The 14034-nt window shown below is 54.7% G+C and overlaps 1 protein-coding gene across 4 annotated transcripts; it reads left to right on the forward strand.

Moving 5' to 3' along the window:
• Positions 1 to 178: 178 nt before the first annotated feature.
• On the forward strand, positions 179 to 13813 carry HADHB (hydroxyacyl-CoA dehydrogenase trifunctional multienzyme complex subunit beta). 4 transcript variants are annotated; one of them, XM_086744074.1, is made up of 16 exons: positions 179 to 254; positions 2115 to 2197; positions 2591 to 2632; positions 3992 to 4091; positions 4720 to 4764; positions 5661 to 5760; positions 6993 to 7080; positions 7762 to 7949; positions 9010 to 9190; positions 10270 to 10391; positions 11029 to 11108; positions 11195 to 11242; positions 11607 to 11694; positions 12252 to 12326; positions 12786 to 12950; positions 13255 to 13813. In XM_086744074.1, the coding sequence occupies exons 2-16, from the start codon at positions 2131 to 2133 to the stop codon at positions 13288 to 13290; spliced, it is 1425 nt and encodes a 474-aa protein (XP_086600200.1). In that variant the 5' UTR covers positions 179 to 254; positions 2115 to 2130; the 3' UTR covers positions 13291 to 13813. The 4 variants fall into 4 exon arrangements, with proteins under 4 accessions (XP_086600200.1, XP_086600202.1, XP_086600201.1 ...); XM_086744076.1 differs by having other exon boundaries at positions 3995 to 4091; XM_086744075.1 differs by having other exon boundaries at positions 208 to 254; positions 1921 to 2197.
• Positions 13814 to 14034: the final 221 nt, after the last annotated feature.

The following is a 14034-nucleotide window of genomic DNA, read 5'->3' on the forward strand; positions in this document are numbered from 1 at the left end:
CCGCGAGGTCTCGGGTGTTTTTAATTCATACCGAACGGGAGCGGCGGGCGGGAGAGAGGGTGGGAGCAGGTAGGGGTTGAGGGGTGAATGGCCTCGCTCAGGCAGGTGGTGCGGGCAGCCCGAAAGGTGGGGTCCTTCCTGAGTGGCGGCGCGGCGGGCGGCGGTGCGGGGCGGTGCGGGGCCCGGGCAGAGGTGACGGGGCGGCGCGGGGGGCGCTGATCGGTTCGTCCCGGATTGAAGCGGCGGCGAGTTGCGTACGTGAGGGGCGGGTGCGTGGCGGGGTTTTGCCTAATTTTGGGAAGGCGGGGGTCTAGTGGGGTGCGTGCGGTTCCTTAAGCGTGAACCTGGGGGGGGGGTGGCCTGTGCGTGGCGTGTGGGTGGCTGAGGAGTGGGTGTGTAGCGGCTCTGGGCTGTGCGTGCGGTGAGGAGCGGGTGTGGGGTACTTTGGGGGGGGCTAGGGGGGTTGAGGAGCGGGTGTGGGGTGTGGAGAGGGGTCTGGGGGGGTGGGGAGCGGGTGTGGGGTCTGGGGGGGTGGGGAGCGGGTGTAGGGGGTTGTCTGGGGAGACTGAGGAGCGGGTGTGGGGTGTGGAGAGGGGTCTGGGGGGGTGGGGAGCGGGTGTACGGTCTGGGGGGGTGAGGAGCGGGTGTAGGGGGTTGTCTGGGGAGATTGAGGAGCGGGTGTGGGGTGTGGGGGGGCCTGGGAGGATGGTGAGTGGATGTGGGCTATGTGGGGGGGGGTCTAGGGAATGAGAGACACGAGCGTGGGGCAAAAGGGGTGTTTAGAGGGGTGAGGAATGGGTGTGGGGGTGTCAGGCGCAGCGAGGAGCGGGTGTAGGGTGTGTAGAGGGGTCTGGGGGGTGAAGAGCAAGAGTGGGGTCTGGGCGGGGTGAGAAGTGAGTAAGGGCGGGTTTGGGAAGATGAGGAGCGAGTGTGGGGGGCTCTGTGGGGGTGAGGAGCGGGTGTGGGGTATGGGAGGTCTGGAGGGATGAGGAGCGGGCGTGGGGCTGTCTTGGGGGGTGAGGAGGAGTTGTGGGGCATGGGGGGTCTGGGGTAGGTGTGGGGGGCGTAGCTTGCGTGCGCAGTGAGCGCGCAGGGCGGGTGTGTGGTGTGTATTGGAAAGGTGCGGCGGGGTGTACGAGGATCGGGGGTGTTGTGTGCGGAGAGAGGGAAGGGAGCGGGGCCCGCTGCGGGAGCGGGGCAGCCGCTGCGGGCTCCAGAAGGAGCTTTGGCAGATGTGTGTGCGTAGGGCGGTCTCGTCGGGGCGCTGGGGGAGCAGCCGGCTTCCGAAAACGCGGGGAGTAGCGCACGTCGTGGGGGGCGAGGTCAGTGGGCGCGTTGCGAGGAGAGCGGCGGCGCGGGTCTGGTTTGGGGACCTGCTTTGTCAGTTGGGCAGGGAAGATTTTGCGAAAAGCTTCCGTCGGGTGTGGGGAGGGAGCTCAGCACAGAGGGAGATGGCACGGAGGAGGATGCCGGGCAGGAGGAGGAAGTCTGTTTTCTGAAACGTTTTCTGAACGTGGCTGTGAAGCAGCCCAAGAGCTGGAGCTGCAGGGACCATTTTTTGCCCCGAGCAATAAAAAACTGCAGGTGCGGATTTGTTTGTAGGGAAACCTTGTTTTGGAGCGAGCTTTGGGAAGGCTGCAGAGGAGGTTTTTGGGGTAGCAGGTACCGACTTGTTCTGCTTCGCGTGGGGATACGCGAGGGAAGTTACTGAGGCTGGCATCAACGGCTGAAATGAGGGGCAGCGGCGTGAAATTGTGCCAAGGAGAGTGCGTCAGGAGAGTCACGCTGGCAGCAGGACCGGCTGGGCGCTGGGACAATTTTCCAGTGGGGAAGCGGTGGAACAGTTTTGGGGAGGGGAACTGAAAACTGCTGCTGCTGGTACAGGGCTGGCTCACCGGGGCGGTGAGTATTTATTTACAGGAGCGTTCGCAGGCCGCAGGCGTAAGCCAGACTCCTCGCGTTCGGAAAGCGTACCAGGAAGTCATTCTCTGTGCTGCTGCCCTCGGAGCGTCTTCTGTTTCTTCACTTTTCTGGCTGCGTGTGAAGCAGGCGCGTTGCTTACCTGGAAATTGTTCTGGATAGACCGGATTGCACTAATACCAGTCTTTCTCCAGCTCTCTGGATATCAAAATGACTTCCATGCTGACCCGTGCCGTCAGAAACCTCCCCGCTTCCTCGGCGTGGGCTGCCAGGGCCTGTGAGTGTCTTTGCGTTTGTTAACAGCTTGAAGTGGCAGGTCGTGAAGTTGTGTTTAAGCCTTGGGTTTGGAATGGAGGCTTGTGTCTGAATCTCTGCTCCGTTGTCACCTTAAAAAAGATGACAGTGGGTTTTTTTTTAAATAACTAATTCCGTTGTTGTCCTGTTTGTCCCTTCCCGCATCTGGTGTGGGAGGAATCCCATGTGGACTGGTGAGATGATCACTTTTATGAGCAAAGTAAACTAAACGATATCTCACAGATGTTCAGGTGCAGTTGTCTTACTATGACATTATCTTTTTTTTTTTTTTTTTTAAAAACTTCTTACGGAAACTAGAAATGCTTTTAACGTTTAAGATTTGACAGATCCTACTTCTTTCTTTCTTGTTTTCCAGTTGCTCGATCGCTCGGCTGCTCTTCACAGCTACAAGCTGCAGGTAAAGTGAAAACACCGGTGGGTCTGTGCTAGAGAAGACTATTTTTGAAGCTGCCTCCCTCTTCCAGTTTCTCGTTCTTTGTAAATCTCAGAAATACACTGCAGACAGCCTGAGTTCAGGAAAGTTGCAAGCAAATAAAGCCGCAGGCAAACTGCTGTTTGCAGCAGAGTCCCCTCAACCTCTGCACGCCCCTCGCGCCCAGCAGCTCTGCCCGGTCCCGAGCTCGCGCCCGGCCGTCACCTGACAGATTGCTATTTCTAGAATCTAAACAGAGAGGCCGAGCTCGGGGTTTGTAAGCTGCCAGGGCACAACCAGGTCGCTTGCCCAGAGGGGAGGGGATTGTCCCTGACAAGGAGAAGCTGGTGGAATTAGCTCTGAAGGTCCAGTGAGACCAGTAAGAGGCTCGGGTCTCGGGGGAGCCGCTGAGCACGGAGTTATGAGGGGTTTTAGCTGTGCCCCTCACTGAGCGGTCGGGGTGATCTGGGATTCATTAGGGGGGCTGCTCAGGTGGCTCTAATGCTTTGAGCTGCCTGGATTTTGGAAACTGGCCTGGGCAGCAGCTCCCCTTCGTCTCCTTGGCTTTGCGCTGAGAGCGTTGTATAACCCGAGAACGCTGCTGGAGTTTCGTACTGCAGCTTGCTTGAGCGTGGTGTTTGGGATCACGGAACCACAGAGGGTTTGGGTGGGAAGGGAGCGTTCAAGGCCACCCAGCCCAGCCCCCTGCCAGGAGCAGGGACATCTCCAACCGGATTTAGCTGGGTTTAATCTGCCCACGTTTGGCCGCCATACAGAGAAGTGGCAAGTTACCCGCAGCAAGTGTACGCACTCTTCTTGCTCCTGCTTGCCTGTGGGAGTGAACGTTAGTTGAGTTCTTCAACCGTGCTTTGATTTACCGGGAATTCTCTCCCCTTTACGTATGCAGCATATATGTAGGCAGTTACTGTGGAAGGGGGATTGCTATGTGCAGTCCTTGCAGCTCCCCGAGTGAGAGATCTCACTCGGGCTTTGACGTTGGCCTGCCTCACTCGTATTATAAGCTGTGCAGCATTTTTAGAGGTACCTCTTCCTGCAGTGTTCTTCCCAGTGGTAACAGAGACTGGGAGCTGCGTGCCTTTGTGCCGTGGCCTCAGCGTGGCTGTAGATGGATCTCTGCTGATGGGGGACATACTGAGTTGTCAAATCATTTTTCACAGATCACACAATTAACCTGACAGAGGCACGGTTACAGCCCGGCTGCCCTACCTGCTCTGCTTTTGAGTTACGCGCTGGAAGAGAACAATTTCCCTGGTTTTTGGTAGTTTTAACAGGATCTTACTCTGAGCTTGCTGCCATTGTTGTTAACAGTCACTTCTCTCTTAGCAGTCCAGCCTAAGAGTAAGAAGACCTTGGCCAAAAGTGGCGTGAAGAATATCGTGGTGGTGGAGGGCGTCCGTATTCCCTTCCTACAGTCTGGCACCACGTAAGTACGAGAAGAAAATATGTACTGACTCGGTTAATTGTAGAATCTTTCTGCGGCGAAAAAAAGTCGGTTGACTTGTTCATTTTAATGTGGTTATTCTTATGCCTGAAAGTACTGAAATGGCAACGAGTTAGGCTGCTAGAGTAATTCCAGCTGACCTGGTGAAGAAACATGTCTTGAAGGAGATTTGCCCGTGGATATGAATTGCGAGGAGAATGAGGATTTATGCTGCACGTCTAGAGGAGGCTGTTGGTGAATCTAGAGCAGATAAAGCAACAAGTTTCACAAAACTAACGGGCCAGGTGCAGAGAATCAGCTGTGGACTCCTCTTACGGGACTGTTATGCCACCAAGCTCACAGCTGGATTAGGGCCAGGCCTAACTCTTGGGATGAGCAGGGATTTCTTTGTTCTGTTACTGCGGCTTTTCAGTATTTTCAGTACAGCGATTGTGTGCCGTCCTGTACACAGGAAGTCTTCACAACCTGGGGCGTGAAATGTTTGATTGTAAATGCAGCAGAGCATTTCTGGTACGTCACCAGCTGCCGATGCGCGCTTGCAGAGGTGACGTAGACATCTGTATCGGTTTCTGACACCTCTGAGCTTCTCCCTGTCTTCTTTGACTTCCAGGTATGCGGATCTTATGCCACATGACTTGGCAAGAGCAGCGCTGCTGTAAGTAAACTGAATACTAGAAGGGCCCAAAAAGCTCTCTTTTATTGAACTGCTGGGGTCCCAGTGTTGTGACTTCGGCAGATTTGGAAGGCAAGGCTCCAGCTTTGTCTCTGAACGGTGCAATCCAGGTGTTCCATTTTTTTCACCGTCTGCCACCACCTTAGTAGGTGGCTTAAGCAGTTCAGGCGTATTGGTACACCGAGATGGCATTGCTGTCCCGCTTGACGAGTTTTGCTTAATTTGAATCCTGATCACACGTCATTTTCTTAATACAGAAATGGTAGCTTCCCTTGAGATGTGCTTAGAGTCTGGGCAGTCCAGAGAAAACTAACCGGCAACGGGAGTAACGAGCTAACTCTGTCGTCTTGCCTGTCCGTTCAGCTGCAGTTTAAAAAAGCCGGAGGTCGTTAGCTCCACGTCGGGAGCAGAGGGTTTGTTTTGCCGAGGAGCAGGGCGAAGTGCTGCTGAGAAAGGGGAAGGCTTTATGGCGAAGGGGAGGGGGATTTCAAGGCCCAGGGGAAGCTCATGAGGTTGGATGCGGGGTCACGGCAGATCGGAACATCGTGTTTAGCCGAGACAGGGTAATTCGGCGCGTGAGGGCTGTGTCCTGGACGTTGAGGGGGTTTCAGTGTGCTGCAGAAGAGGAGTTACTGATGGAGGAAGGCTTTAATGAAAGTACGTAATCATTTATAGCGATGCTATCGCCACGATTATTTGCAGCGTGTGGTCGGTTACACTCATCGAGTACTTGTGCACACAAGATTCCTTCTGAAGTAGGGGCGGCTCCGTCGTTGCCCTGTTCTCCAGCCAGGCTGGTGGGAAGAGGACGCTTGAGGGCTGTGACAGGGTTGTTGCGTACACGGTGCGAACTCTGTGTGTCGTGCTCTTCCCTTGAGGGGGCTGCTGAACCGGACCAGTGTCCCACGGGACGTCGTGGATTACATTGTTTATGGCACGGTGATCCAGGAGGTGAAAACGAGTAACGTTGCCAGAGAGGTGGGTTACGTGCGGCATCTCCCCTGCGAGTCTGATTTCTGCGGATAGTCTGAAGATGACAAACACTTGCAAAAAAAAAAAAAAAAATTCCAGTATTCTGGTTCATTTAAATGCAATTTGGGAGTTTGCACTAGTTGTGCAATATTGTCTGTCAAATAACTGTGTGGGACTGCAGCTCCTGTTGCAATCTGCCACTGATCAAGAGTATTTCAATGCTGCAAAGCTTCTACTTGGTTCTTTCCTGAAAGGGAAGCTTTTGTTAACGATTGCTGATCGCTCTAACTACCGGTTGGACTCCAATGCTGGTCTGTGCAAAGTACTTGAGAGGAGCGGAGCCTGCTGTGACGCTGCTTTACTGAGGGATTTATTTATTTCAGTTGGTGATCAGATGCAGCTTGTGAATAATTTGAAATGGAGTGGCTTAGCTGCCCTTTCTGGCAGGCAGAAAGCACAATTCCTGTGTTACACACAGAAAGAAGCTGGTCCCTTGAAGTAACGTTACGGAGGCGGCATGTGATTTTCTGTAATCTGGAGCCTGCGCTGTTGTTTTCTGCAACTGGGCAAAACTATGATGTAACCTGGGCTGGAGAGACTTCAGAGGTGACGAGGCTGTCCAGTTCCACCGGCCGCTTTCGCCGCGTGTGTGCAAACACTTGCTTTGGTCACCTGCCAGTCAGATGAGGCTGCGGTGTAACTTTAACTTGGGAACAACTGCTGAACTTTAAACTACTTGGCCACGTCTCAACTAGGGAAGGGCGTGCTGTGAGCTGTTCTCCCGTGGTGGGAGGCCGTGCTCTCGGCTGGGTGGAACGAGACACTGCTTTCTGGAACTGCAGAAAATGTTTCCTGTTCTGTGTAAAGCAAGTCACGATGCCTCCGACCGAGGGGCCTAACGAATTCCTTTCACGTGCTGTCTTTGCAAACAGGGTGAAGCAAAGATGGTGTCAGGTAGCTGGAAGCTCTTTTGAAGCTGTGAGGGGTGTGATTAGTTTGTCCCTTTGTTACTGGGGGGCCAGTGACTGCCTGACGTGACTGAGAGCCTTGGCAGCTGCCGGCTCCTCCTGTTTCCAGAGTCTGGGGAAGGGAAGAGCTGCTGCAGGAACTGGCTGAATGAAAACTTGATGTGCTTGCTCTCAGCTTGGTCTGCAGAGGGGTGTTGCTGGGCAGAAGGTAGCTCTGACCCCGTGGAGCAGAAGGTGCAGGATTTAACAGCCGTTCTTTGTCGCTCGTAGGCTGCGTTGGGAGCGGGTTTCTCTGACAAAACTCCAGCCCATACGGTCACCATGGCTTGCATTTCTTCAAACCAGGCTATGACCACAGGTATGTCGGCTGGAAGAGCGAGCTGTGGGTTTGAGAAGGCGCCTAGCAGCTCCTCTGCATCCCTCACCTAACTTGCACTGCTTAGTGAATGTGAGTAAGCATCTGAAGAAATTCTGGAATAGAATCCAATCATTAAGGTTGGAAAAGACCTCTAAGATCTAGTCCAACCGTCAGCCCAACACCACCACGCCCACTAAGCCATGTCCTGCAGTGCCACGTCTGCATGTTCTTTGAACACCTCCACGGACGGTGACTCCACCACTGCCCTGGGCAGCCTGTTCAGTGCCTGGCCACTCTCTCAGTAAAGAAGCGTTTCCTGATATCCAACCTAACCCTCCTGTGGCACAACTTGGGGCCAGTTCCTCTTGTCCTATCACAAGTGATTCGGGAGAAGAGGCCGACCCCCCTCACTCCACCCTCCTGCCAGGCAGCTGTGGAGAGCGATGAGGGCTCCCCTCAGCCTCCTCCTCTCCAGACCGAACAGCCCCGGTTCCCTCAGCCGCTCCTCACAGCACTGGTGCTCCAGAGCCCTCACCAGCTTCGCTGCCCTTCCCTGGTCGTGCTCCAGCACCTCAATGTCTGTCTTGTAGCGAGGGAAATACAATGTAGTAGCACCCAAGGCACTGATGGGGTCAGCGTCACTCCTCCCCACAGCTCTCGTGGCAACCTCTCGTTCTGCAGGCGTGGGGATGATCGCGGCCGGGCAGTGCGACGTCGTCGTAGCCGGGGGTGTGGAGTTGATGTCAGACGTTCCCATTCGCCACAGCAGGAAGATGAGGAAGACTATGCTGACTCTGAACCGAGCCAAGACCTTGGGCCAAAAGCTCTCTCTGATTTCCAAAATTCGCCCTGCCCACTTTGCTCCTGAGGTAATTCTTTCCCAGGCATTTAGACATCTAAGCTAAACAGTTTTGTAAGGAGATGTGACACAAGTTGACTTGGGTAATGTTTTAGCCTCAATGGAGAGGATTTAAGAGGGGAGAGCTGGCAGCCTGCGGCTCGTTGGATCTCTGTCCTGTGCTGTAGGTTAAGACTGCAGTTGATTACAGCATCTCGTAGGATTTGCTTTGTCTTCTTACGTGTTGGTCTTCTGTAAATCTGACTTATTTCAAAACCTCCCTCTCCTTCTGCTGGAGACTACAAAGTAGAGGCTTTTTTCCATCAGTATAAAACTTATGCAAGGGTTTGAAAGGGTCAGAAGGATTTTTGTTTCTTATGTAATAGAAGTGACGTGCTTAATATCGGAGAGAAGCATCCTCCGTTATGAATGTAATTGTTGTTTGATTAATGCATCTTAAGTAGGCCTTACGATTACTGCACCGGCCAAATCCTGCCAGGTGCTGAACACGGTTCAGCGCCCGCGTTTGGGCCCCGCTGAGAATCGAGCGTCAGCCGGTTCATGTCAGGAGCCTGCTGCGGAGGGAGCCGCTCTTCCCTGTCTTGGAGGTGGTGAGAGGGGAGTTGTGACACGATGGAGGCAGGAAGGAAAAGCACTTCCCTGCTTACGCCCCCGAGCTCTTCACGGGCAAACCGTGCGTCTGTGCCGCTGCTGGCTGCCGTCAGCCTGAGCGCAGCGCGGTGTGCGTACAGGAACCTCCAGCAGAGATGAGATCCGCAGTCCAAATGCGATAGGAAAGCTGCGGGCTTCCTGCAGGGATTTCCTGTGTGCTGCTGGAAGAGTGAAAGCTAAGCTCATCTCACTTTTTTTCTAAAATCTTAGAAAGCGATAGTTCCTCTGATGTGTTTGACCAAGTCCCTTCTGGTCAGGTTGCCGAGTGTTAATCACACAGCTCTGATATCAGCTGCTCTGCTTGAGAAACGGGAGGGCCTCGCTGGCTGACTGCAGGGCTTAGCCAGCTTCTGAACTTCGCGGAGCTGCCCAGGGACGGGTGTTTGCCTGTCTGCTGACTTGGTTTTTCTCTGCTGTAGCTCCCGGCTGTGGCAGAGTTCTCCACCAGCGAGACTATGGGGCACTCTGCCGACCGGCTGGCTGCTGCCTTCGCCGTTTCCCGTCTGGAGCAAGATGAGTACGCCCTCCGCTCGCACACGCTGGCCAAGAAAGCCCAGGACGGAGGCTTGCTCCTCGATGTGGTGCCCTTCAAAGTGCCAGGTAAAAGCGCGCGTGCTTCGTTGCTCGCGTGTGCTAGTTAAATAAAGAAATATTTTATTTAGAAAAGGAGGGGAAGCCCTGGGGTCAGATCCACGGTGTTCTGTGTGTCTGATACAGATTTTAACCCTTTGAAATGCCCTCTGTCCCTGGAGAGCTGCTGACGTAGCAGCGCGTTTCTAAAGGGTGCGTATCTAAACGTGTAATCCTTGCACATCTAAATGTTGTTGTACCCACCTGGTACGTCTGCTGACGTGATGACAGAGCGCGGAAAACCACAACTGTTGGACCAAGAATCCCCCTGTTCTTTCAGTCAGGCGAGAGAACCCATTTTTATACCCCAGGCTATTGACAAATAGAAAGCCTCATAAAATCCTGGTCCGATAACGCAGGTGCTGGGTGGGAAGAGCTGAAGCGTGAGCCGGTTGGCGGACCCCAGTTCAGCAGCCCTCGCAGGCGTTGCTCAGATAGGAAGCAGTTTAGGGAGGAACTTTAAGCTCTGTGGCCTGATTTCCAGCCTCCTCCGTCGCCGGTGGGCACGCGTTGCTGTACCCGTTAATTTGGGGCGCTTGTACAGTGGAGTTGGTTTCCTAGAGAGACCTTGCTTTTGTAGATCCACAGTTACCCACGGTCTCTCTGCTAAAATCGGTACTTTTCGTTAACCGGCTTATTTAAGCAGTTGGTATTGTCAAAGATGCATATATTTGGTTCTTCCCAGTGCTCTTCCTTCCTCAAAATTTGGCACAGAAGTGTGTACTGATTTATGCCAGGTTCTCCAATTTAGGCTGTATAATCTGAATTTAAATTCTTTTATCAACTGGGTTTTCCAGGTGGTAATATTTTCTTACAGTAAATAGTTTGCAGCGCTTCATTTTTGCAGTTGTCACAGAGAAAGTAATGTAGCTTCAAATTTTAAGTGCTGTTTTCAGCCATGTTCAGTAGACAACGTGAATGGATTTTTCCTTTTTCCTCTTCCCACTTTTCATAAAAAGCATTTTTTTTTTTTCTGCTGAACTCCTGATGCGCAGATTCACGCATGTTGCTGACTTTCTTAGTTCAAATATGCTTTTTTCCCTCGACAGGCAAAGATACCGTTACCAAAGACAACGGGATCCGACCTTCCTCCATGGAGCAGATGGGCAAGCTGAAGCCGGCTTTTATCAAGCCGCACGGAACCGTCACAGCCGCCAACTCCTCCTTCCTGGTAATGCGCGCTCCCAGCCCTGCGTGAGCCGGAGGGGAACGCTGTCCGCTTTGCCCTCTGCCTCCTGCAGGCACGTAGACCAGCCTGGTGTAACCTGTGGGAAAGAGTTATCTCCTTTGTGATGTCACTGCTGTGGGATTTTTCAGGGGTAACTTTGAACTGTATTCAGTTCAGTTTTAAAATGGAGAGCTAAACCCCTGAGCTTCGGCTGTGCGCTCTTCAAGAGGCAGCTGCAGGAAAGCACCGAGGGTTGCTCATTCAAAGGCACGTGTAGAAATTCCCTCCCCGATGGGACTGGCCGCACTGTAGGTCTGGCAGTTGGGCGTTTCAGTCTAAGCTTGCCGCTTTAAGGCTCACCCTGCAATCCCCAGGGGGAAGGAGAGATCTCTCTGGCGCACCCAGGGACGTAGAGAAGCCTGGTAGCGCCACCGCCTTGGTGTCAGGAACAGCTGAAACGCCGTTGGTGCGCTCCGTGCCGCAGGTCTGTGGGCCAGCGTGGGCTGCGGCCCCAGGAATGAGCGGTCGTGTCGAGTCCTCTCTCTCCAGCTGTCCCGCGGGAGGGCTGTCGGGCTCCTGTGGCGCAGGGCGTGCCTGCCCTTCAGGCGGTGACCTCACGGGGTTCGTCTGCCCGTTCCAGACAGACGGCGCGTCGGCAATTCTGCTTATGTCCGAGGAGAAGGCTCTGGCGCTGGGATACAAACCGAAGGCCTACCTAAGGTAAACCCGCTCTGCGTGGCCTCTGACGTCTGCTCTCGCTTCCTCCCGCTCCTGCTCCCGTTACTGACGGCGTTTCTCCTGCGCAGGGACTTTGTGTACGTGTCGCAGGATCCCAAGGACCAGCTGCTGCTGGGGTAGGTGCCGATGGTGGGGAGCATCTCCTGGCAGTCCGTGCTGGCACAGCAGCCTTGACGTGCCGTCTGGTGTGTGGTTTTTGGGAAGTATCTCCTGGGATACGCTGCCGCCTCAGGCCTTCTCGCAGAGGGGCGAGCGGCGGCGTGCGAGGTGTGACTCGGCTCACGCGGGAAAGCGGCTGGGGCAGAAACGCTCCCCCCGCTTTGCTGGGGGGCACGGCGGCGTGTCGCTGCCAGCCGACGTCACTTGGGGTTGTGTTTCAGTTGGGGCGGGACGGGCAGAGAGCCTGTTCCACGCGCCCCAGGGAGAGGGAATGCGAGGAAACAAATTCATGTGAGACTTGTGTTTCTTAACTCTTTTCAGCCCAACGTACGCTACTCCCAAAGTGCTGGAGAAGGCCGGTCTGACCATGGCCGATATCGACGTGTTTGAATTCCACGAGGCTTTTGCTGTAAGTTCTCTGAAGGCTAAGGACGCCTCTGACTGGACAGTGCCGTTCTGTAGATGACGACCGCTTTCGTTAAGACCTTCGTAAATGCTGTCAGGTGTAATTCTACATTAATGTCTAAATATGAGTACTGAGTGTATGTTTAAAAAATGTCCATTTTCACATTGACACGATCCATGCTGAGAGTGGCTTATGTTGCTTGAAGTCACTGAAGAAATAGAGGTTCTTCTAAGATAATATGTAAAAACAATTAAAAAAATTAATCTTTCTCTTCCAAGACCCTCGTATGAAGGAAACCACTTCTGCACGTCATCTGCTGCTGGAGGGGGGATACGCGTTGCGTGGCGAGGTGGCTGTTAATTGGACAGCGTCATTTTCTAGCGAGGGTCGAGCCGACATTGGTCGTCAGGGCTGATCCTGGAAAAGGCTGCTCTCGGTCGGCTGTGTTGGTTCTGTGGCTGTAGCGGGCCTCAGGACACCTCCTGTTTGCTAGCGCTGTCCGCAGGCTTTGCTCGAAGGCTGCCGTTTCCTCGTTGACGTTGCCCTCCCCTCCCTTGCAGGGGCAGATACTGGCGAACCTGAAAGCTATGGATTCGGACTGGTTTGCACAAAACTACATGGGCAGAAAGTCCAAGGTAAGGACGCGGTCGGGACGCTTCCATCTTTGGTTCCACTTCAGGATTGCGTGAGTTCCACGCTGCAGCGGAGCGTGCTGGTCCTGCAAAACAGGGCTTTGGTGAGGAGAAGCAATGTTTCTGGAACGCTGGCTCAGCAAATGGCAGTGGGAGCGGTTTCTTTGGGAACGACGGCATTGCCCTGGTCCGTGGGAGGTGGAGATCTAGCGCCATCGCAGTCGTTGTTGGAGGGGAGGGAATTAAAACCGGTGCGAGGGGCTCAGTCCTTCTGCACGCTTTCTGAGAGCACGGGGTGTCCCTGTCTGGGGGCAGGAGAGGCAGTAAAGCCCTCGGCACGGTTTTCTGCTGCCATCGGTCACCGGTCGTGCCGAGGAGCATCGTACGGCCGGCCTGGGCCGCCGGCGGTTCGGTGTTGCCGTGAGCAGGTGAAGCGATCTGTCCCTCTGTGCGTTCCCGCAGGTCGGGGCCCCTCCTCTGGAGAAGTTCAACACCTGGGGCGGCTCCCTCTCGCTGGGCCACCCTTTCGGAGCCACTGGCTGCCGGCTGGTGATTACTGCGGCCCACAGGTTGAAGAAGGAGGGGGGACAGTACGGCCTGGTTGCCGCCTGTGCTGCAGGAGGGCAGGTAACGATGCTGCAGGGCTGGCCCTCTGTAACCTGGGGGCGCCGGTCCCGATGCTGCCGCCTCCCCGAATTCCCAGTTTGGCCCTCAGGAGAGCGTGGTGCGTTGGCCCGGGGGGGCTGTGGCACCTTGGCCAGCCTGGAGCACATCTGTGCTGTCCTGGAGCCACCAAACCACTTCCTCTTGAATCGCCTCTGGATTTTCATCTCCCCTTTTGTTTCAAGACAGTGGGGAGGTGGCATCTCCCGTGGAGGGCGTGTCGGGGATAACTGGTCCTTCCCGTGACCGTTCTCTCTCCCCTTTGCAGGGGCACGCGATGATAGTGGAGCTTTACCCTCAGTAACGGGACGAGGGGTGTTCGTCTGTCCCGTGCCTGGCAATGCCGTTTCAATGCACTCGTGGAAACGTACACGCAGCCCTTCTTGGGAAGGAGCTTTGGTGGCCTTTGTAAATACCTGTCAGCTGCTCAGCGGTTAATTTTCAACTAACGAACGCGCTCTAAGGAACGTTCCACTTCCAGGAGGGGGAAAGCCGGTGTGGCTCTGCGTCTCTCCGGGGTCCTCTCCGCTTTCTACAGTGACTCTTCAATAAGCAGGAGGAGAACGATTCCAAAGCTGTGTGCAGGGAATTAAGTTTGGAGAGAAGGAGAACGTAAAGTCCTGGGGGTCAGAGGACGAGACGTGAGTTAACGAGTCCTCGTAGGGAGTAACGGCCGTTTCCAGGAACAGGTTCCAACGGCGGTGGCTGACTGGTTTGTGAGGAGGAGGCTTGGCTGCGCGATGCCCACACAGCACTGGAATTGGCAAATTGCTTCTGACCATTGAGTGTCGCTGATGTTCGCCACAATAAACCCGGAAAAACAAACAGTCTGGCTTTTTTGTGTCCCTCCCCTCCCCTGCAGTACGCTGGGGCTGGTTCCTGGGGTGTTTGTCGTGGGCGCTGCGTGCCCTGAGGTGGCACCGGGTCTCTGCGTTCTGCGATGGGAGGCAGCTGCTCTGAAATCTGCCCAGAACCCCCCGTCAGCTCCAGGGCCCCAGGGAATCGGCACAATACGCGCTTTTGAGGCTGGTTTGGGGACTCCTGCTTC

The sequence above is a fragment of the Chlamydotis macqueenii genome, chromosome 3 (genome assembly GCF_036417535.1).
Source record: "Chlamydotis macqueenii isolate bChlMac1 chromosome 3, bChlMac1.mat, whole genome shotgun sequence".
NCBI classification, from domain to species: Eukaryota; Metazoa; Chordata; class Aves; order Otidiformes; family Otididae; genus Chlamydotis; species Chlamydotis macqueenii.